General features: G+C 39.1%; 3 protein-coding genes across 5 annotated transcripts; 1 reads left to right on the top strand and 2 right to left on the bottom strand.

Annotated features, from left to right (window-relative positions):
• Positions 1-362: 362 nt before the first annotated feature.
• LOC121523884 lies at positions 363-12,744 on the top strand. The gene is made up of 5 exons (XM_041808946.1): positions 363-653; positions 1,745-2,095; positions 2,827-2,937; positions 10,421-10,470; positions 12,413-12,744. The coding sequence occupies exons 1-5, from the start codon at positions 620-622 to the stop codon at positions 12,557-12,559; spliced, it is 693 nt and encodes a 230-aa protein (XP_041664880.1). The 5' UTR covers positions 363-619; the 3' UTR covers positions 12,560-12,744.
• Positions 4,469-8,503, bottom strand: LOC121523881. Its single transcript, XM_041808942.1, has 2 exons — positions 7,994-8,503; positions 4,469-5,772 (listed from the first exon to the last, which is right to left on the bottom strand). Exons 1-2 carry the CDS (start codon positions 8,330-8,332, stop codon positions 5,260-5,262), a joined length of 852 nt encoding a protein of 283 aa, XP_041664876.1. The 5' UTR covers positions 8,333-8,503; the 3' UTR covers positions 4,469-5,259.
• Positions 12,745-12,894: 150 nt separating the features above from the next.
• LOC121523871 lies at positions 12,895-23,661 on the bottom strand. Of its 3 annotated transcripts, none has more exons than XM_041808928.1 (8): positions 23,360-23,661; positions 22,334-22,588; positions 16,510-16,782; positions 16,364-16,426; positions 16,220-16,258; positions 16,026-16,139; positions 15,645-15,707; positions 12,895-13,250 (listed from the first exon to the last, which is right to left on the bottom strand). In XM_041808928.1, the coding sequence occupies exons 1-8, from the start codon at positions 23,448-23,450 to the stop codon at positions 13,090-13,092; spliced, it is 1,059 nt and encodes a 352-aa protein (XP_041664862.1). In that variant the 5' UTR covers positions 23,451-23,661; the 3' UTR covers positions 12,895-13,089. The 3 variants fall into 3 exon arrangements, with proteins under 3 accessions (XP_041664862.1, XP_041664863.1, XP_041664864.1); XM_041808929.1 differs by having other exon boundaries at positions 22,334-22,591; positions 23,378-23,660; XM_041808930.1 differs by having other exon boundaries at positions 23,378-23,660.
• Between the last annotated feature and the right edge of the window lie 849 nt (positions 23,662-24,510).

Here is a 24,510-nt window from a genome sequence, read left to right as displayed (position 1 = left end):
ATAGAAATTGGTGCACTTTTTTGAAGTATTATGCCAATAGTATTATTATTTACAACTCTTTCAACTCATTTGACTATTTGACAATTAACTGTGACATTCTAGCTTGTGACCTATGACCTTGCCCTATATGCCCTAAAAAAATGAATCACTTTATCCTCTTATCATTTTTAAAAATAATTCCTCAAAGTGAAAAAGTCAAACTATCCAAAAATTAAAACAATCCAGCGGTACTAAACGGTGTAACTATTAAGGGGCTTTGTTATGCTTTTATTTTGAAGTTCGATCCTTGCGCCTTACAGGGAACTTGACGAATTTCCGCAGAAATGAAACCTAACAGGCAGCGGCAGTAGAGGAAGGCAGAGTGCAGACTCAGCAGTTCCTGATAAACATAGGGAGAAGTTGAAACTTTAAGTAGAGATGGTCAGATTAGAGGTTTGTGCAAGCGCTAAAGTGTTCCTGTTTCTCGTCAAAAACAGACAAGTCGGTGGTCTCTCCAGTCTAAAAGTCCCCGTTCACTTCCTCTCATTAACACATAAAGGCAACAAATAAGCCACAGCTCGTTCACACGTTAGTCTGTTCACAGCTCGAGATCTGACCTGGACAATATTATTAGTCACAGATGGCAGGTTTCACACGGATCATCACTTTGCTTTGTAAGTTTCCATTTACTTAACGTTTTCGTGACACTCAAGGACTTTTCCATGACTTTCCCAGTGACCTGTGTGGACAAAGCTTCATATGCGAATATCGTTTAATATTTTGAACATTTTTTTTTATCGTTTATTTGTTGTTTTTAGAGGTTTTCACCTGACGGTGTTATGGCATAAAGAGCGACCGTGTTAATTTCTGCATCTGCAGATGACGGAAGCTTCGTCTGTTTTTCGTTATGACAAACACTTCTCGTCCGTTTTTAAATCTTTGTAATGAAAAATAAATACACCTGCATCCGTTACGACACTCTCCGCCTTCTACATCTGTTTTAACTGCAAACCCCAATTCCAAAAAAATTGGGACGTCGTGAAAAATGTGACTAAAATCAGATTGCAGTAAGGTGCAAAGCCTTTTCAGCATATGTTAACAGAATGCAGCGCAAAGACAATATATTTCATGTCTAAACTGATCATTTGATGGCAGCAACACGCTTCAGAAAAGTTGGGACAGGAGCATGTTTACCACTGTGACCTCTAGCAGCACTCTGTAAGCATCTGGAGACTGAAGACACTGAATGTTGAAGGATTAAAGTGGATTTCTTTCCCATTCTTGCTTGATGTTCGTCTGAAGTTGCAGGGTTTCTCTTTATTTTGCTTCATAATGCTCCTTACATTTTTAATGGGAGGCAGGTGTGGACCGGTTTAGGCCCAGCCCTCTTTCATTATGAAGCCTTGTTGGTGTAAGTCGTGCAGAATGTGTCTGAGCAATGTCTTGCTGAAACAAGCAGGGTCATGCCGAGATGATAGGATCGGGTTTTAAATCCTACTCGCCTCCACAAATCCAACTGTGCAGGCTGATGGGCAGCAGAAAGGCAGCTTCAGCCAGGGTGTCTGGTGTCTAAATGGTACCTGAGTCATTACTTTCAAGAGAATAAAGGGTGTTTAAAGTCAGCTGCTGAATGTTTATATATGTGTCCTTGCCTGCAAGGTCACAGGTGGTTCAGGAGATTTCTGCAGATCCTCTGAATCTGTTGATGATATTAGGGTCTGCAGACAGTCAAAGCTTTCTCTTCCCTCTTCTTCCTCTTCCCTAGATGCTGCAGCTCACCTGTCCTCAGCCTCACCTGTTCTCCGCTCGGCCCTGGTGGTCTGGCTGGGTCAGAATGTGTCTCTGAGCTGTAATCTGACATCCAGCAATGACATCACCTGGTTTCTGTTGCGCTCCGATCAGCTGCTGCCTCTGCTCACCGTCACCTTTGATACCATAGGCGGCCATGCTCTGGATTACCACACCAGGGCCGACAGACGGAAAGGAACTGTGAGAAACGGCGTGGTGGATCTGATGATCCTGCAGGTGGAGGAGGAGGACACAGGGCTGTATTTCTGCTTGGGGCGGAGAGACGGTAATGTTCATGTCAACAGAGCGATTCACCTGGATGTTCATGGTAAGGTTATTTATAATCATGAGTTCAGATATTCTCAGAGAGCTTTAAGACTGAAAATCAAGTATTTGGGTTGTGCTGCAACAGGATGCTTCTGAACAGGAAGCTTCAGCGTTTAACTGGGGTTATATGCATCCTCAAGGTAGACAGTTTCATCATCCAGTTGCCCTCTAGGATGCCCTCTAGACATCCAGCTTGTGGACCTCCATAGAAAAGCATTAGAAAGGTTGACTTTCCTGCAGCTTTTATTGAAATGTTACATAGTTATAACTTTAAATGTGGTCAGACAGCACTGACGCCTGAGAAAGTAACCATGCCGACTGCATTCAGAGATTTCATCATTACAGCAGCTGATGAAAACAGGAAAATTCCCTTCCTTTATATAAAAAAACCTGCAATTCCTTAAGTGTCACTAGATGGCGACTGGAAAATACTACAATTATAAATGTGTGTTAACTATTATTGGGAGGTTGATTAAAAATTTCTGATTTTGATTCTCATGAATCATTTGAAAAACAGACATGAAGGAAAATAGAGAAAAAATGCATGCATCACTATGTAAAAACAGATATTTTTACCCTCCAGCCATCCCAAACCAGGGATCTTTACTCTTCTTTTGAAGTCACAATCTCTGATTTAGAAAACACAATCAGTTAAATTCCTCAGTTTTTAATCATTTGAGTAAAATAGAAAGAAATCAGGCTGCCAGTAAACGAGCTCTTCTGTGTCCGCAGGAGTCGGTGGGGGGTCTGCAGGGCTGCCATGTTGGAGTCTGGGGATCTGTGTTCTTCCAGCTTTACTCGTCTCCTTCCTCGTCTTCATCCTTGGACTCGTCCTGTGCTCAGGTGTGTGTCTGTGCATGGTTTAAATCTTACTTAAATGGGATAATAGATTGTTTGCAGTCACATGACCCCAATGACCCACAAAAGTCCGACTGGAGGCAGAAAGTGAAGAGCAGCAGTAAGGAATAAATGCAAATGGAGGAAAGTTAGTTTGTTAAAGCTTTAGCTCAGTGTTACTCAACCCTGCCCACATACTGGGAGAAAAGTGGCAAAAACAGAGTTACAGGTGACAAAAATGGTTCAAAAGTGGCAAAAATGTGGAAAAAAAATGAGTGACAAATGCCTCAAATGGGCAAAAATCAGAAAGAAGGTGGGAAATGGGCAACAAGCATGAAAGATGGCAAAATGGGAAATTAGAGGCAATTTATTGCAAAAGGTAGCTTGAATGGGTGAAAAGTGGCAAAAAAAGGGGAAAAAATAAAGAAGGCTATAAAAGTGTCAAAAGGGGCAGTAAAAATAGAATTAAAGTAGCAAAAAATGCAAATAAGGGCAATGGAAATATGTAGACAACAAACAGAGGTTGACAGTTAAGTTTGACAATTAAAGCCTACTGTGTAAGTGTGGGAAACAAACTGATTAATGCAACTTGCAATGGATCATTTCTGAGGTTAAACTTTCCTTTTTAAGGTTTTCTGGGGAATAACATTTCAAGTTAAGACATAAAAGAGCCACAAATAATCACAAAGGAACCACATGTTGGTCTAGAGCCACACATTTTTAGCCCAGGTTAACGATTTACCTGCAGAGGAGGTGATCCAGATCAATAATGACTTAGTCCTGCAGACCTCCAAGGACATGTCTAGTCAGATGAAGGTGGACAAGAGTGAAAACTCTGATAGACTAAGAAAATAAACCTTGTAGGGTAAGAGACCGAGTAAGAAATAAGGCAGTGCTCTGTTATATAAACAGGAGCAGTCTCCAGATTGGGACCCATTTTCCTGTCTTCAATCTTGTTGTTATTTAATCCACATTTAAAAAGCCAAACTGGTACCACATGAAGAGCCATTACGGAGCCAAAAGTCCAGCTCTTATTACTGAGCTGAGCCGGATCCAGATCTCTCAAAAGAGACAGGTGTGGAAACAGCAGACAGATCAGGGTTTACTGTGACAAACTGAAGTGAACCAAACTGGAAATGGACCTCATATAGACGTTGTCTGACTCCGCCCCCCCAGACATCAGATGGAGATTTTTAACCCATGTCTGCCACCATTACTCTGTGAGCTTTTAAAACTTTCGCCCAATGTGTCACTACTTTCAGGACTGAGGAGATCTCCACTGTGACAACCATTACCTTACCCGAATTTTGTGTGTCACGGCCCAATTTAAGATCTACAAATATTGTGGGCCCACCAAACCCACATTCCTACATGACATAGCACTCACAGTGTAAACTCATAATACCAACACCTGCATTTAAAGCAGTATTGTAATCAGAACAACTCTAGTACTAACCAGCTCAAACCTTGGCCTTTTAGTAGAACATCACCTGTTCAGAACCTACAGAAGAGGCTGATCACACCAGGCTCTGCCCATATTATTTTATTGAACACTGTGTAGACCTATCAAACAAAAGAACAGTATAAGAGACAAAAAGACAGAGAGGACTGCAGTACACTCAAAGACACAATGCTATGAAAACATCAGACGAGTCCCTTCATAAATCACAGCATCGCTTCAGTTCAGACTTTAACTCTGAGAATAAATCAAAGAATATCTTTCATAGTTATTAAGCAGAAATAAGCATCACAGAAACAGATGTTTTCCCTTAGTAATGAGGAAGAAAAACAGATTATGATCTGCAGAACTTCCCTTTTAATCAGAATAAGAAGATATTGACCTATGCAGAGCTGTTACCACTAGATGGCAGCATTAATCAACCTAGTTTCCTAGTACCTGCAGTCTTTTCTCACATTTTAGAGACGTCAACAGGACAGTCTAGTGTAGAGAAGAAACATCAACCATGTGAGACAAAGTTTCTTTATGTTTACCTGTAGATAATAAAACTCCAGTGTTTAGAATAAATCCCCAAATATAAGGAGGATTTCTACAGAGGTCTGAACATGATACTGTGAATAAGGCAGCTTGAACTACATTGGTTGTATATTCTAGTAAAGTAGGGTTCAAGTTTAGGTTACAAGCAGCATTATCAGCTCGTTTATACAGCGCATTATCAGAGTTTTTATTCGTATTTGGCATTCAGATACCAAATGGTACTCCTTAATGTTCTGGATTCATCGAGGGATTGTTTAATCATTCTGTGTGACAGCATAATCAGAGCAACTCAGATGGTTTTTAACTCTCCGGGTGAGTAAACGGTGCTTTCCTCACACCTGCTTCAGCAGCAGCCCATACGGGCGGATGGACTCCTGGACGATTCCTCTGGTCTTGACGTCTGTGGCGCCTTCAGGGACGTAGATCAGCCACACGTCTTCTCTCTGACACTTCGTCCTCTTCTTTGGGTTGATGCGGTTCTGGAGGAACACCTTGTATGTCTTCCCGTCTACATTGGACTTGAAGCTCTTGCTGTACTTCTCCGCCATCTTGACATTGGGCGTCGAGTACACCCCTCGGCCTCTCGTCGTCTCCCCTTGGACTAAAGAGGCGGCAGCAGCATCCAGGAACTGAGGGTCATCGGAGGCAGACTCTTCTCGGGTCAGGATGATGCCCAGGGAGCCGTCCATGTTGTGGCCGTGGTACGAGACCGGCCAGGAGTCCTTACCCGTCCCCAGCCAGGAGTTACCGCTGTCATACCTGTCGGTCACTCGCAGGGCAACGCGGTTCCACCCACAGGGACGGAAGTACGGCTCATTACCCCGCAGGAACTTGGTGTCACCGTCCTGTAGAGGAAGGGAAGATTGTGTTTAGTTTATTAGACTATTTTCCACTGACAGGTTAATATAAAGTACACAACAAAAACATTTACAGTAAAAACTACATAACTTTATCGACACTCATTAAAAAAAATCTTTTCACCAACTTCAGCCCTGACCAAAACTGCCAAAAACCTGAATTAACCTGTTAAATGCCAGTTTGACTACAAGGAGTCTTGTTTGTTTTTAATGAAGAAAAATCACAAAAATTAGTTTTTTTCTCGAAAATAAATGTCGGGTGGTCAGGGATTTTATTTTCACGTATAGTGGGTATATGTTAACTTTGCGACACAGATGTACGTATGTATTTGCCAGACTCTATCTCTGTCATCAAGCAAATTACAGAGCACTGCTGAACCGAGCACTGCTCGGACCAATCAGCGTCGTTTGAGGAGGAGAGGCGGAGCTACAGCAGGGATCATTAGTACTAAAATCTGTTTGCACTGGCTGCCACTGGTGCAGTGATTAGCTCTGATTTAGCTATAGTAACGCAGCACTGTCTGCCACGTTTCTGCCATGTTTCTGCATGAAATAAAGATTAAAAGCTTATTACGATGGAAAAGATGTTTCCGCTCTTCTGCCAGTCTGCTTCAGCATGGGTTTGCAATCGTTACAGGTGGAGTCTGTGGCAGCTATTAGCTCTGATTCAGCTGGACTCAAGAAACATGACAGTGTTAATTTCGTTGACTAAAAATGTTCGTCGACAGCCTTTTTTCCCATAAAACTAGACTAAGACTAACAAAAATAGATCTGCGATGACTAAAACTGACAAAAACTAAGTTTAGTTTTTGTCAAGATGACTAAAACTAGACTAAAATGTAATTTAGTTTTTGTTGGACATTGAAAATCTGTGATATTTCTCCACTGTGGGTAAATCTGTCAAAATGCAATGCATCTGTATCTATTCTGCCTCTCAGCTGTAGAAAGCAGGGACCCCAGGTTTTGCAGAGTGCAGAGGCAAATTTAGGCAAGAAAATAAATGCTTGGACTAAAAGTAAAGACTAAACTGCGAGGACTTTTTATGGACTAAAACTCAACTAAAACTAAAAAGTGTAGAAATGACTAAAATGTGACTAAAACTAAAATGCATTTCTTTTAAAGACTAAAACTAAAACTAAGATAAAATAGCTGCCAAAATTAACACTGAAACATGACAAGGTCCCTAAGGTACTAAAGTTTAGCACACTGTAAGTGTTTTCTAACAGTGTGCTCAACTTTAGTACCTTAGTGACCGTGTTGTCATGTTTCTTGAGTCCATATTTAATATATCTTGATGTTTTTGTGGCGACCTTTTTTACTCATAAATACAGCCCTTTAATGCTGTATTTATTGAGCTTTCTATAGCACTATAGAAATGTAAGTTCCATGCTTCATGACATCTGCTGTCATGGATTTGTGTTTTTATGTTGTGGTCAACTTGGTCAAGTGATTGTGTCACATGATGCTCCTGTTGTACTTAAACGTGTTTTCTATCTTCTCATTATGTCCTGATTAAGACTCGTTGGAGTCAAACGCGTAGATATCCCTGTTATTAAGGATTTTTTCTATATCAGAGTGCCTCAGATTGTCAGTCTGCCATCTAACACTGTGGACTGTTTTTGAAAAGTTAACTGGCAAGTCATCACTCCCTTTTTTATATGTTTTCTTCGTCCTCTTATCCTGAAGAGCACCTGATCCTGATACATTTGACCCCATGTAGCACTCACCCACCTTTTGTCTACCGTGTATAGGGAGTTGCCCAGATGAATGTGGAAGAGCTACGTGCCACAGAGTTGTGCAACAGTCTATCTGCCGAGTCTGATTCTGGCTTCCTACAGATTTTTAAAACATAAACCTGCTTTAACTACAGTTAGTCTAATGACAATGATTTACCTTTAGTGACAGGTTTACTTCAGTCCTTACCTAACTCACTTCCTGATCACTTCCTCTTTTCCTTCTTTGTTTTAGGGTCTGTCCTCTCCTTATTCACTCACCCACTTCCTCCTTCCTTTCCTCCCTCCCTTTCTTTACTTCAGGGTGTTTTAAAAACATCATATTTGACATTTTTCTACAACATCTGCACCCACTTTGCCTGTGATAAAACCACGGTATCACACATATCAGACCAGAGAAGAAAAGTAGGCTAAAAGACGAGATAAGGAGCAGAGGAATGCCAGGCCTGAGTCACATGGCCTCTATGCCGTCTCACCTTGATGTTAGTGAAGTCGTAGTCAAACTGGGGGTGGAAGAAATCCTGCGGGTTGATCCTAACCACAGGTCTGAGGCTCTCTGAGGGTCCAGCAGTAGAGGGGCCCTCGGTCAGCGGCAGAGGAGAGCTGTAGAGGTCCTGTTCGTCCAGGTCCTGCAGAGATAAGGTCCCTAAGCTGGGGTACTCCAGCTCCTTAAAGCCCTCCTGCTTGTAAAACTCCTTCAGGGCCACAACATTGATGAAATCCTGTGGGCTGAGCTGAGAGGAGCTGTCAGTCTGCTCCACGTTACAGCCGGAGAGAGCTGACAAGGCCTCCAGACACAGCTGAGTGTTCACCATGGTGGAGAGAGGAATAAAAAACACTCCTTTTGTCCTTTCAGGAGTCTTCAGGGCAGATTCCCCTGGATTAAAAACAGAAACGAGAGAGCTAGAAGTAACCGTGTGCTTTTTCCTCCAGCACAAACAGCCGTTTTTAGTTTCACTAACATACTTTCACTTTCATTTACCGACAGTGGGAGTCTTTACGGTAAGTCTGCCCTGGTATAAAGGCTGGGCTTGTTTTTATCTGGGTCCATCCAGGGCACAGATAACTCCCCCAGAGCTTTTTATATTTAAAGCACAACAGAGTGAGAGCTGCTGCTGAAACCAAATCCCCTGAATGCCAGATTCTGATATAACATCAGCTGTTTTTGGATACATAGTGGATTCCTTTGTTAGGATTAATGAAACTGATGCTCACGTCTGCAGCCTGAGACCAAAACAGAAACTACACCCACAAAGGATTCTAGGCTGTAATAATGATCAAGCTTTATTTTGGGGTAAAGAGTAACTCAGTTAAATTAAATCAAATATTATGTAATCATTATAGCCAAATAAGATGTAAATATGCTTCATATAAACTCACTCCTGCAGCCTGAGACCAAAACAGAAACTAAACCCACAAAGGATTCTAGGCTGTAATAATGTCAAGCTTTATTTTGGGGTAAAGAGTAACTCAGTTAAATTAAATCAAATGTTATTTAATCATTATATCCAAATAAGATGTAAATATGCTTCATATAAACTCACTCCTGCAGCTTGAGGCCAAAAGAGGAACTACTTTTAATCTGATTTCTCACATTTAACCTCCTGAGAACATGCATGTAAATATGAGGACACCACAGTTTATTTCCTCACTCAAATATAGTCGTCATTTCTGCTGTCAGAATCTCAGAGATTATTTCCAGAATGTCCAGAAAGGTTTTGGTAGTTTGTGATGAAATTGTCAGGAATTTTAATGGAAGTTTTAGCTTTTTTTGTTTTGGGGAATTTGCTTGGAATTTTCAAGTATTTTTGTGAAACCTTTATGGGATATGGTCGGATATTTGGAAGCAATTCATTAGAGTTTTTTTCTTTTATTGGCATTTTATTGAAATTGGGGAATGAATTTGTAATTTGGGGAATTTTATTCAGATTTGCTTTGCTTTGTTTTATTTTTTTATGGAAATTTTTGAAAAGTATTTTCAACTTTTTGAGGAATTTCATAAGGGGGTTTTTGTGTTGTCCTTTAATATTTTCCTGTTCTTCCATTAAAATTTCAGGGAATTTGTTTTGGTGCTTGGGTGGATTTTTAAGTGTTTTCATAGAATTTCGGGGTTTTTGTTTGTGAATTATTTTGAATTTGATAGGATTTATTTTGGAGGGGGTTATTTGCTTTAAAATTTCAGGATTTACATGGAATTTTAGGGATTTTTTTATTGGCATGTTTAGGATTAAGGGTGAAGTTTCACTAAAACATTTGGGGAATATTTGAAGGCATTCATAATGGTTTAAATCCAGAAAATAACTTTGACTTGAACTTAACGAATTTGTTGTGATATTTTAGGGAATTTGCTTGGAAGTCTTGACATATTTTCATGAAAATTTTTTGGGATATGTTTATATATTTAGGGAGATTTATTTGTATTTTTTGAGGAAAACTAGCTTTTGATTTTTTTTCAAGCAATTTTAGGAGTATATTTGTAATTTGGGGAATTTTATTTCAATATGCTTTGAATTATTTTGTTTTTTTATTATGGAAATGTTGGAAAATTATTTTCAACTTTTTTTGCAATTTCTTTGGGAATTTTTAACCTGACACGCCAGAAGGATATGTGGATTTGCCAGTGAAAAACAAGTAACGGGCGTATCTATCTGCTTTGCAAGGTTAGGGAATTTTGAGATTGTCCCTTGTTTTTTTAAGGACATTTCAGGCAATTCATTTGGATGCTTGGTGGAATTTCTCATGATTTTCATGAAATTTTGGAATATTTGGAATTTGATAAGAGACTTTTTTTGTTGGAATGTTTATTCCTTAGGGCAGTGGTTGCTAAAGTGGGGGTGGGGGTACACGAGTGAGCCTCGTGTACAGAGATAATGATGATTTTAACCTATTATTTTTCTGTGCAGGTAAACCGGCTGTTGGCTGCTGCAGAATCAAAAGTCCACCAGTCACAGAGGTGAGTGAATGTCACCACTATCATTTAAACATGTGATTTATGTATATCTGAAAGAGAAGTTTATCTTTTGGAGCATCTCTGTGCTTATCAGTATGAGTCCTCCTTCACTGACCAATCAAAATCAAGAAGGGGCGGGACTTATGAAGCAGCTTTTTTAGCAGCAATGGCAGAGGACAAACTAGCTACAGGATTTCTGTATATTGTTTGCATGTTTTTGGTGATTTTTCTCCTTTTTTTGGTGAGCAAAGGAAAATATTAAGTGCACTGAGCTATTTGGAAAACCATACGGATGTTCCAGAGGAAAGCAGGGGTCAGTTTAAGCTCACAGCATTGGGAAGAAGTGCTCTGAAACTGAAGTTGTGGGTTCAGAGCCCAGACAAATTTCTCACTTAGAAGTAGGGCTGGGAAATTATGGCGAAAATCATAATCACGATTAATTGAACTCTTTTCCTCGATTACAGTTAACCCTTTAAAAGCTGAAAACACAAATTATAGCCAGACAATTCTATTTTTTGGGAACTGAAATGTTTATTTCACTTCCTAATGAAATCCAAAAAAATCTAAATTTCCATAAAATGTAACATTTATATATTAATCTCATTTAATACATTAGGTGTTTTTGGTAACTGAAAATCCACTTGAGGGCATTTTTATCATTTATCAGATTGTATTCAGAAGTTTTTTTTTTTTTTTTTTAGTCTTTTATGATCATATTGATTAGATAGAGGTATCATAAAAGTATGTATCAAATATGATACAGCAGGCTTTAAGGGGTTAATGAAAGGTTATTCCACCCCCTGCCTCGGTTTTTGCTGTAAATATTTGTACAGTTTTAAAACAAATGACTGAAATTTTGTATATTTTAAAGTTTAATGCATCAATCTTGTGTACTTCCAGAACAAAATCATGTGGCTTAATCTATAAAATTCTGTTCAATGGCAGTATGGCCTGCTGCATCTTTCAAATCGCAGAAGGTGCAATATTTCTTTAACCTAAAATCTGTGTCAAAATACCGTTTAAAAACATTGTTTTGCAACAGAGCTGTTATGCGTTACACTTCACGCAATCATCCACAGGCAGTTTTTTAGAATAGTCTACAAAAATCCAACTTTTTGTAGGTTTTTCTTATTGAATATCAGAATGTCATAAAAAGTATAACTCCCTTTAATACATCAACATTGCAATACGAGTCAAAATCATCAAAATTAGATATTTTTCAAAATTGTTCAGCTAGTTTTATCTACTATTGTGTCGGTTATTATATGGAAAGATTTATTGCTTGTGTTTGTTGGTAAAAAAAAAAACAAAAAAAACATAACATAAGGAACTTAAGAAATAATCGCGTGTCAAATCACAATTACATTTTTTTCCCCTGGTCGTTCAGGCCTAGTTCATCCTAATGTTTTTTCTTGCTGCGTTCCTGTTGGTTGGTTAGTAAACATAGGTGTTCATGCTAAATATCTGACACAGTCAGGATTTGATCCCAGGCTCTCTTTGGTTGCAAGACCATGACAACAGCCGTCTGTCAGCCTGTCGTCAGTGCGACGCAGGACTATCGTTTTAGAGCCATGACTGAAATATCACCATGATTACTCATCTTTCACCTGGATTTTTACCAGGCTGTAGGGTACGTTGCCTCAAAACGTCACTTGGTGTGGCTAAATAAATCTTTTAGCAAGAGCTTCCTGGTTGTGGGAACTGTTTAGCTTCTTTATGATGGTTTGGATCCAGCTCCCACTAAGGGACATGCAGGTCTGATTTTCATTTTGTACTTTGTTATAACATGAAAAACATTTTTTTTAAAAAGGAGTTTCAAAGCCATCCATTGCATCAGCCATCCTTTACGTCTGTCATGTGCTTTATGTTGAAATGAAGGATGAAGCTCTAAAAGTTCCTTTCTTCGCACTGAACCTGTAAAATAATGATTTTTGCTGCTCTACAGGACGTTTCTCTGCACTACTCCAGTCTGAGGCACGCAGAAAAGCCCCGCCACACGTGCCACGGAGGAAGGACGGGATTGGTCAAAGCAGAAGTCACGTACTCGACAGTAGCAGAGTGTAAAAACAAGAACAGGTCACATTTACGCTGATGTGGTACTGACGTGATCTTACCTATAAAAACTACTCTGACAGTGAATGTAAGTCTGCTGAAATCATTCAAACTTGACTTTTATTTCTGCTCTAAAGACGTCAATAATGAGTCAACAGCTGTTTTCTTTTTAATTCAAGTTTTTATAAAGGATGTCTCTCTCATGTTTGTTTGTTCTTAAAGCTCTTCTCTCTCTTAAAATACATAAAAAGGAATGTAAAACCATGACTGAAGCACTGTTACTGCACGTTGCACAAAATAAATCAAGCTGTAGATAATCTTCAGAGCTGCAGCTGATGTTTTTATCATCACTGATGTGAATGTTTTTGTTAATGATGTATGTCTACCAGAATTATTATTAAACACAGTGAAATACAAACACTTGTGTAAGTGGATTTTTTTAACATGAACATAAAAATTACGATTAAAAAGCCTCTAATTCTGTCATTTCTAACTTTCTTCCTCTTCAGCATATTCAGGTACGCAGCGGTGTGTGTTTCCTGTGTTTAAGGGCAGCAGTGTGTCTCGGTCTCATCGTGCTGCAGGTCTGGTGATGACGGAGGAGTAGATGACGCGGTGGTGGTTCTGATCTGGTGAAGTCCTGCAGGGTCTCTCCTTCCAGTTCTGTCGGCCCAGAGAGGCGTAGTGGATCGTCTCCTCCGGTGGAGGCAGACTATCAGCCACCTCTAACTCTGCAGCGAAAAAGGAGACGGTTATTTAGGAAGAAAATGAATCTAGGGGGCATTAACCCTCTGAGCCCTCTTTTAAATGTCACATATTTTACCCTTTAAGACAAGTTTATATTGGTCTCAGAAGTCCCCAAAACATGTCTGAGGTGTTTGTTGCTGAAAAACACTCCAGTATTGGATTTTTGCATGACTATAACCCCTCTGTTTCAGTTCTGCTCAGAACGAGCTGTTTCTATGCCTGTGGCTTTAAATGTTAATGAGCTGTCTGACTCCGCCCCTCTCAGGAAATAGATGTGGCTCTCCTGATCCTCCTCTCAGCCGGCTGAGATGGATTCTTCTGATTCTTGGGGGGATTGTGGACAGGCTAGGGCACATATTTTTGTTAGAAAAGCCTGACAACGTGTATTTTGAGTAATATCACTTTTAACCATTGTGTCTCTCCTGGACTTTTGTCTTAAAAAGCTTGTAAAAAATCAACTCTGTGGTGCACAGTCAAGCTCTAAACATCCAATTCTTCAGGACAACATGGGCTTTAACAGTATGTGAGCTGTTAAAATTACAGTGATGCCACAGGAATTAAAAAAAAAACGTTTTGCAACTATAAAGAAAAAATTTGGGGCCATTACTCAGATCAGTCTCAGTCTGCAGAGACACAGAGGGACACATCACGTCCTCTCTGTGTCTCTTTCTCTCCATCATAATCTGCCCAGTTAGACATATGCAGTTTGAAACATTTATAACATTTTTGCCACTTTTACATAAGAAAAAACAGTGGAAACTAAATCTCAAAGGTTTGTATGTATTAGACACAGTAAACATTAATGACTAAGGGCTGAGGATATTTTTGCACAAATTTGTTCTCCTGTCTCGTTGGGTCGAAAGAATAAAAAAGAAATCATCCTGTGACAAAACATCTTCAAAATATTCACATATTTACAAAAAAAAGTCCTTGTGCTTTTGGGAATTTGAGTCATTTAAAGTGCAGAGAGTCTGAGCGGCACGTCACGGCCTCTCTGTGTCTTTTTCTCTCTGTTATGAGTCATTCAGACTCTTCTCCAGTGACTAAGTCTGTGCACATGCGCTGTTCAGTGATGGAACAGCCTGCCATTGGTTGTCAGGGATACAAACAGACAATATGGTGGCAGGCTAGCGTGCTAGCTGAAGGAACAATTGAAAAACGGATTGAAAATTGATAAAAAGGTGGAGTTACTGGTGTGGATTGAATCTTTAAAGACCCTAGAAAGTCAGACAAGTTCCAGGGTCACTTGAAAATGTTCCATAAGAGATGCAAAGGTGTGGATAGTGGCATCAGAATGACACAATGTAGGGTTTTGAGGGAAAAACAAGCATGTGGATATGATTTATGGTTCAAAAGTCATTCAACATCGAATAACGTGTCTCTTCTTGTCATATAGGACGGGGATTCTCAACGGGTCAGGACCCCATTGGGGGTCGCGAGACACTGAGAGGGGGTCTCCAGATTCCTTTAAAAAACTACGCACATTTTTTAATTAAACTGTTGCCACTTAACACCAATTTTGCCTAATTTTAACACATTTTTGCAAATTAAAACCCATTTTTGTCAATATTTTTCTGCATGTTTTCCACTTCTAAACCAAATCTTGTCACGCTTTGCCTTTTGTTGGCTCTGGTGACACATTATTACCACTATTAACCCCTTTTACTACTTTTTAAGTCACAATTCACTATTTGATTTAATTGACTTTTTCTGCCTCAGCTAACCCTCTTTTTGCCAGTTTATAACAGTTTTCATCCCATTTCACTAAATTTGCACCTATTTTTGCCACTTCAATGCCATTTCAGCCACTTTGAAATCCCCTTCTACCACTTGATATGCCATTTTTCCCACTTTAGCCCATTTTTTTGCTATTGTTTGCCACTTTTATCAAATTTTTGGCATTTCTAACCCATTTCTGCCACTTTAAAATCTAATTTCCCCACCTTTCCCACCATCTTTTGCCATTATTGACCCATTTCAGCTATTTTTAACATATTTTTATTCTGTTTTTAACAAAAGAATTTACATTTTTAAGAGGGCTACTTACTACACAAATTAAAGTTTGCTTCTTTGATAAGAGTGGTTATTATTCAGGTTTGAAATAAAATACCACAGTTTAACTTTACAATGGACCATGATCTTGCTGGCCCCCACCGAAAGCTCTCCCATTTTTCCCCCCTTAATGGGCGGCCTTGTCTGCACATGACTATTCTTGATTGTGCATGGTTGTGTTCAGCCACCTTCAGGTACAGTGGGGTCGCCGGTCTCTGACACCTTTATTTTGGGGGTCGCGAGCTGAAAAGGTTGAGGACCCCTGATATAAGACAACGCCGGTCTCAGAGGGTTAAACACACAAATTAAAGCTCTGCTGATGTTACCTGGTTGTGAGATAGACGTGTTCCACGGCTGCAGCTCGGTGACTTCCCGTCTCTGTGAATCTGCTGCAGAAAGAAACAAAAACAGCACCATCAGAGATATCTGATGTAGCTGCTCTGAAACAGAACGATAAAAAACACTTTTAATAGGCCCTAATGACCTCTGAATTTGACAGTAGACAGATGTAACCTCTGCCTGGTTTTAACCCATCAGACCTGTAACCACACCCTCCTTTATGGGGCATTTGACTCTAAACTGGACCAACGTCATACAGTTTCTACCTCTTACTGATTTAACCTCAGTTTCTTTGATTAAAAATCTTCTTTCTATGGTATCTACAGTAAGAATGACCCTCTTGGCCTTCCATACAGAGGGGCAGCTACCTGTGCTAGCATAATCGTTCTCCTTTCTGCACTTCATGCTGGTCAGTAAAACACAAACAGCAGCCAGGAAGAGGATCATCAACCCCAGCCCGACCACAGCGACCATCAGCAGGACTGAGAGAGAACAGAGAGAACGCCATGTCAGCAAAAAACCCGACAGACGAGAAACCAGAGGCGTGAAGAAGCTGACCAACCATTCTGAGCTCCGCTCTTCTCCTTCTTCTTTGTGTGAGCTGAAAAACAGCAGAAACACGTGAATACAGAAGTGAAGCTGCAGTTCTTTGTATGTTAAAGGGCAATGGCTAGATTTAAAATTCTCAAACTTAAAAAAGACAGGCCTGTTTTTGTCTCAGGTGTGGCAGGTTTGCTAGTTTGCAGGGTGATGGTCGGCTCCGGATGCTCTAGAAAAGACACAAACCTATCACTGATCCTGATCCTCTACATGTCAGATCAGCTGATCATATTTAGTGTTTTATTCAATAACCTGTGAGCACGGTGACTCTGGCCTGCACGTGCCCGTTGCACAGGTACTCTCCCGCGTCCTCTGGCTGCAGGTCGTGGATCTGCAGACCGCCGTTCCCGTAGCTGAGCCGGTCCCCCTCCCTCTCTGATTTCACCGTACCGTTCCCATACCAGGTTAAGATCAGTTCTCGCCTCCTTCCCTCCCTCCTCCGGTAAAACCACTTCTCTTTGGGCCTGTGGGAGCCGCGACAGGGGAGCAGCAGCGTCCGGCCTGCAGACACCGAGAAGTCCCGACCTGAGGGGAAAAATAACTGTTGGGATAACTTCAAAACTGTTCTGCATTCTTTAGCTGGTGTTTGCCATTTTTTAGCCTGTTTGCCACTTTATTTTATTATTGCCACTTTTTTTGCCACTTTATTGCATTTTCCCCTCTTTCACCCATTCTGCGACTTTTTTTTTTAACAACTTTTGCTCATTTCTACATCTTTTTGAAACGTCCTAGCCATGTCTTGCCACTTTTGTCAATTTATTTGCCACTTCTCACCAATTGTTGACACTTCTGTCAATTTTTTGACAGATTTTTGCAACTTACTGCCAATTCTTGCCACTTTTATTTTTGCAATTTTTTCCACATTTTCCTCACATTTTTTACTTTCTGCCCATTTTCCCGTTTATGCCTCCTTTTGCAACTTCTACCGATTTTTTTTTGCCACTTTTCACATATTTTTGCATCGGGGTTTTTTCCACCTTACCCCATGTTTGCCACTTTTTTGCCACTCTTACCCAGTTTAATTTTTAAAAACTACTTAAACCTATTTTTGCCACTTTAAGCCAATTTATTTATTTTTTCAAAAACTATTTAAACCAATTTTGGCCACTCTTTGCCACTTTATTCCACTCTAAGCCAATTTACTCAATTTTTAAAAACATTTTTGACCTGTTTTTGTCACTTTTGCCACCCTAAGCCAATTTGTTTAATTATTACAAACAATATAACTTGTTTTTGCCATGGTAAGCCAATTTGTTCAATTTTAAAAAACTATTTAAGCCCATTTTTGCCTCTCTTACCCAGTTTATTTATTTTTAAAAACTAATTTAACCTATTTTTTGTCACTTTTTACCATTTTTTTCCTCTCTTCCCCAGTTTATCTAATTTTTAAAAACTATTTAAACCAATTTTTACCACCCTAAGCCAATTTATTTAATTTTCAAAAACAATTTGAACCTGTTTTTGCCTCTCTTACCCAGGTAATTTCATCCATTTTCTATGCCGCTTATTCTGCTCACACTCACACCTACGGGCAATTAAGAGTCACCAGTTAACCTAATGAGCATGTTTTTGGTGGAGGGAGGAAGTATCCGGAGAGAACCCACGCGTGCACGGGGAGAACATGGAAACTCTGCACAGAAAGGCCCTGACCGGGAGGCGGACCAGCGACCTTCTTGCTGTGAGGCAACAGTGCTAACCCCTGCGCCGCCGTACCGCCCACACAGGTAATTTCATTTTTAAAGACTACTTGAACCTTTTAATTTTTTTTACCACTTTTCCCAATTTATCTAATTTTCAAAAACTATTTAAACCTATTTTCCAACTTTAAGCCAATTTATTTATTTTTAAAAACTATTTTAAAACAAATTTTGCTGCGGCTCGCTACGCTGGCAAATCTAACGATGAAAATCTAACGATACTACAACCTCTCCTTCTGCTAAAGAAGACTCCCAGCCTCTGCATGGGGAAGTTCAGCTCCTCTGGGCGTGGGTCTAAAGCACCAGCCTGTAAAACCGGCGGCAGAGGAATATCTCTGTCCCAGCAGCCATCAGTGAGAGAAACAGCCCCAGTGCTGCAGGAGAAAAACTCTATATTTGCACATTTTTCTTCCTATTTGCCCATTTATGCCTCTTTTTGAAGCACTTCCACACCCATATTTGCACATTCATTTAGCCAACTTTTCATTATTCCTCATTTCTGCAACATTTTTTGAAACAACTTTATGCATTCTTCCTCTTGCTTATGCATTTTTTTTTTTTGCCAGTTATGGCACTTTTTGTTTATTTTTGCTGCTTTTCACCCATTTTTGCATTTTTTTGCCATTTTTTTTTCTTACATTTTTGCCACTTTTTTTTTTTGCATTTTTCCCTCTTTCACCCATTTCTGCCAGTTTCTAACCACTTTTGCACCTTACCCCATGTTTGTCATGTTTTCCCTTTTTGTCACTTTTAACTATTTTTGCCATATCATGCCCATTTTGCAACATTCTGCCCTCTTTGCCTATTTTCACCCATTTTGGCATTGTTTTCTGCCCATTTTTTCCTTTTGCCTCTTCTAGCCCATTTTTACACATTTTTTGCCCATTTTTGCATTTTATTGCCACTTTCTGTTTATTTTCTCCAATTTGTGCTGCTTTTCACCCATTTTTGCCCATATTTTTCTTAAATTTGTGTCACTTTATTGCATTTTTCCCTCTTTCACTCATTTCTGCCACTTTTTAACTACTTTTGCCAATTACCGTGACATCTTTTTGTCACTTCGTAGCCATATTTTGCCACTGTTGTCAATTAATAATTTTGTATTATTTTGCATTTAAGAATTTTATGCTGCTTTCGACTATTTTTGCAAATAACTGCCCAATTTTTGACAGTTTTATTTTTGCAATTTGGTGACACCTTTTCCTCATTTTTTTTACTTTCTGCCCATTTTCCCCATTTATGCCTATTTTTGCAACTTTTACCCATTTTTGCCACTCTTCACACATTTTTGCATCTTTTTTTTCCACCTTACCCCATGTTTGCCACTTTTTTCCACTCTTCCCCATTTTTTAAAATTAATTAATTAATTATTTTTATTTATTTATTTTTCTAAGATTTACTTTTTTGGCTTTTTCATGCCTTTATTAGAGAGAGGACAGTGGATAAAGTCAGAAACAAGGAAGAGAGCAGGGAGAGACATGCAGGAAATAGTGCCATGGGCCGGATTCATGGTGCACGCCTTAACTGCTCGACTACTGGCGTGCCCCAATTTATTTAATTTTCAATAACTATTGAAACCTATTTTGCCACATTTACCACTCTAAGCCAATTTAGTTAATTTTAAAAAACTATTTAAACCTATTTTTTTTTGCCACTTTTTTCCACTCTTCCCCAATTTATTTAATTTCTTACAGCTATTTAAACCTATTTTTTGCCACTTTTTGCAAATTAAGCCAATTAATTTAATTTTTAAAAACTATTTAAACCTCTTTTCGCCACTCTCAGCCAATTTATTTAATTTTTAAAAACTATTTAAACCTCTTTTTGCCACTCTCAGCCAATTTATTTAATTTTTAAAAACTATTTAAACCTCTTTTTGCCACTCTCAGCCAATTTATTTAATTCTTAAAAACAATTTTTACCTGTTTTTGACACTCTCAGCCAATTTATTTAATTTTTTAAAACTACTTAAGCTCATTTTTGCTTTTTTTAGACCATTTTTGCATTGTTTTTTGCCACTTTTTGCCTCTTTGTTCCCGTTTTGGCCTTTCCATCTCTTCTTGTCGTGTAAGACCATGTTGGTCTCAGATGCTTTAAACTAAATGTGAAACTACAGTATTTTCCCAGTCAATCATTGATCATTTAGACCAGATTCAACAGTGTAAACTCTCACACCTGGATAACGTTACTGCTCTGATTGTAACATGCTTTATTAAAAGACACAAGCTTTAAAACCAGTGTATCTGTGCAGGGAGGATGTGGAAGAAGGAGGAGGGTCACTGATGGAGTCTTCAATAATGAAACCCTCCTCAGTAGCTGGGTGGACTCCTCTGTAGTCAGCAGAAACCAGTGTGATGCACGTTTATCCAGGAGTGTTTGTGACTGACCGTGGGAACTTTGAGGCTTTTAAATCCATCCCTCCTTTAATAAAGGTTCAGTATTTAACATCCTCTTCTTATTCAGGAACAATATCAGAGACTATGATTATGTAGGGCTGTTTCACAACCACAGGTTCACTTCCCTCTAGATGGCCTGTGGTTTCTGCGGCTCGCTACGCTGGCAAATCTAACGATGAAAATCTAACGATACTACAACCTCTCCTTCTGCTAAAGAAGACTCCCAGCCTCTCTATGGGGAAGTTCAGCTCCTCTGGGCGTGGGTCTAAAGCACCAGCCTGTAAAACCGGCGGCAGAGGAATATCTCTGTCCCAGCAGCCATCAGTGAGAGAAACAGCCCCAGTGCTGCAGGAGAAAAACTCTATATTTGCACATTTTTCTTCCTATTTGCCCATTTATGCCTCTTTTTGAAGCACTTCCACACCCATATTTGCACATTCATTTAGCCAACTTTTCATTATTCCTCATTTCTGCAACATTTTTTGAAACAACTTTATGCATTCTTCCTCTTGCTTATGCATTTTTTTTTTTTGCCAGTTATGGCACTTTTTGTTTATTTTTGCTGCTTTTCACCCATTTTTGCATTTTTTTGCCATTTTTTTTTCTTACATTTTTGCCACTTTTTTTTTTTGCATTTTTCCCTCTTTCACCCATTTCTGCCAGTTTCTAACCACTTTTGCACCTTACCCCATGTTTGTCATGTTTTCCCTTTTTGTCACTTTTAACTATTTTTGCCATATCATGCCCATTTTGCAACATTCTGCCCTCTTTGCCTATTTTCACCCATTTTGGCATTGTTTTCTGCCCATTTTTTCCTTTTGCCTCTTCTAGCCCATTTTTACACATTTTTTGCCCATTTTTGCATTTTATTGCCACTTTCTGTTTATTTTCTCCAATTTGTGCTGCTTTTCACCCATTTTTGCCCATATTTTTCTTAAATTTGTGTCACTTTATTGCATTTTTCCCTCTTTCACTCATTTCTGCCACTTTTTAACTACTTTTGCCAATTACCGTGACATCTTTTTGTCACTTCGTAGCCATATTTTGCCACTGTTGTCAATTAATAATTTTGTATTATTTTGCATTTAAGAATTTTATGCTGCTTTCGACTATTTTTGCAAATAACTGCCCAATTTTTGACAGTTTTATTTTTGCAATTTGGTGACACCTTTTCCTCATTTTTTTTACTTTCTGCCCATTTTCCCCATTTATGCCTATTTTTGCAACTTTTACCCATTTTTGCCACTCTTCACACATTTTTGCATCTTTTTTTTCCACCTTACCCCATGTTTGCCACTTTTTTCCACTCTTCCCCATTTTTTAAAATTAATTAATTAATTATTTTTATTTATTTATTTTTCTAAGATTTACTTTTTTGGCTTTTTCATGCCTTTATTAGAGAGAGGACAGTGGATAAAGTCAGAAACAAGGAAGAGAGCAGGGAGAGACATGCAGGAAATAGTGCCATGGGCCGGATTCATGGTGCACGCCTTAACTGCTCGACTACTGGCGTGCCCCAATTTATTTAATTTTCAATAACTATTGAAACCTATTTTGCCACATTTACCACTCTAAGCCAATTTAGTTAATTTTAAAAAACTATTTAAACCTATTTTTTTTTGCCACTTTTTTCCACTCTTCCCCAATTTATTTAATTTCTTACAGCTATTTAAACCTATTTTTTGCCACTTTTTGCAAATTAAGCCAATTAATTTAATTTTTAAAAACTATTTAAACCTCTTTTCGCCACTCTCAGCCAATTTATTTAATTTTTAAAAACTATTTAAACCTCTTTTTGCCACTCTCAGCCAATTTATTTAATTTTTAAAAACTATTTAAACCTCTTTTTGCCATTTTTCTCCAATTTCATGTGTCTTTTCACAGTTTCCTCTCAGGGCAAAATGCCCTCAGAAAGTTTAAATGTGTTTCTAAATATCTTAATTCCCATCATGCACTTCTGTCATAGCTCCACCTCCAGTGTACCTGTGAGCACCTGCAGCTCAGCCACCAGCCTGCCGTTGCAGCGATAGTCGCCGCCGTCTGAGTGGTCGAGCATCAGGAGGAGCAGGCTGCCGTCAGACAGCAGGAGGTAACGTTCGGGGTCGTCGTTGGTCTCGTAGCGTCCCCGCCGGCTCACCGGGACCTTTCTGTCATCGTGAGTCCAAACCACATCGAGGCCGTCAGAACCAGGACAGAGCAGGCAGATGTGGTGATCCTCCGGGACGGAGTACTGGACCACTGCTGGAGGGAGGAGATGGTGAAATACTTTCATCATGGACTAACATCTCACTGAAGACCGCCAGCAGCCCCCGATGACGTAGACTGGCCACCATATTTGTGCTGATGCCCACCTGAAATTCTGAGAGACTGGGTTAGGTGCTCCTCCCACTGACCTACATGGATTTGACCTTCATGCATCACAACACACAAGACATCGTGTCCACTAGCATGATTCAGCAGGTTACGTTTGTGAATATTAACAGTAAATGTGTTCATTAACGGCTCATTTTAGGCTGAAATATCACAAAAAAAGACCCCAGGATAATTCAGTTTATTAACTGTGACCAGTCAAAGACATCTTTAATTCTCATTTTCCAGAAGATTCTATGATATAAGAAACTAAACTGTTTTAGACATTCGTCACTCATGTTCTCCTCAAGGGGAGTTTTTAGCCACTTCCTGTTTTATTTATCAGCTTTTCCTCTTTTCTCTCGTGGAAATACGCTGGCTGACGAGCTCTCAGATAACCCTGGAGGAAACATTGACTCCACTACTGTCAGAAACATGGTAGTTCTGTTAATTTAAAGGCTTTTAATGCTTTAGAGAGAGAATCAAATACTGATTTTTCTTTTTAATATCACTACATCCTTATTTTCTGATCAACAGCACAGTTTTAAAAGTATTAAGTATTAAAAGTTCTGAAACATCTTCATTCAGCTGACATGTGACTGATCTATAAACGCTGGATCAGTGCAGAAAGATCTCATCTTTAAACCAAACATGACTAACAGAGGAGAGGGTCGGTACCTGTGCTGTTCTCAGAGCCGATCAGAGCCGTGTGAAGGATCCAAACGTGACAGAGAACCGTGAACCGGATCATCTTCACAGGAAAATATCAAACTGCCAAGCTGCTCTAAGGAGTGAGGCTCTTTCCCACGTCTTTGTCCCAGATCTTCCTCTTCCTTTTTCTAGGAGGTTTGGAAAGAGTGGAGCGTCATCGTCCTGGAAAAAAAGGAAGTTTGTGTTCAGAGATAGACTGATGAACTCAGGAATAAAAGAAGGGAAGAATACTGAACTAAAACCATGTAAAATACAGTTACCCTTCATTTATCTGACATTACACAAACCATGACTGTAATAAAAATGTCATTTATAAGAGTTTATGAAGTGTTAAGAGTTTATGAAGGACAGATATTCAGTCATGAGGGTCAGAACACATTAAAGAAAAACACAATATCATGTCTTATCGGAGGCATTCTTCAAAAATGCTCTTCCTACAGCATTAAAAATACCCTAACCCTTTCTCCTAAAATAAATGAAAAACATTTTTAAAAAGTAAAAATAAACCAGTAATAAACTAATAAACCCTAGACATATTTTAACCCTTTTTAATCACATTTCCCATCCATTATGCCATTTTATGCCTTTTCATCACTTTTTCATTTTTCATTGCCCATTTTGCCAGTTTGAACCACATTCACTACGTCCTATACCCATTTTTGCCTTTTCAAACCCATTTTCACCACTGGTTTCTCATTTATATCTGCCAGTTTCTGCTGATTTATTGCCGCATTTTCCCACTATTAACCCCATTTTCACCACCTTCTCTGCCCAGTTTAACACACTCAAGCCATTTTTTCACTTACACCACTTTTTCTGTTTGTTTTTGCCTCTTCAACCCTTTGAACCCACTTTCATTACTTTTTATGTACAATTTTGTGCCTTATAACCCATTTTCATCACTTTTGTTGTCAATTTTTGCCCCTTATAACCCATTTCCATAAATTTTTGGCATTTTTTTGCCCCTTAAACCTCTTTTCATCACTTTTTATGACCATTTTTGCCCCTTTTAACACACTTTCATCACTTTTTTTGTCAGTTTTTTGCCCTTTGAACACATTTTCATCACTTTTTATTCCTTTTTTGACCCCTATAGCCCA

Source organism: Cheilinus undulatus, linkage group 16, assembly GCF_018320785.1.
Source record: "Cheilinus undulatus linkage group 16, ASM1832078v1, whole genome shotgun sequence".
Lineage (NCBI taxonomy): Eukaryota > Metazoa > Chordata > Actinopteri > Labriformes > Labridae > Cheilinus > Cheilinus undulatus.
Note: the sequence above shows the minus strand (reverse complement) of the source record. Positions and strands in the feature narration are given on the sequence as shown.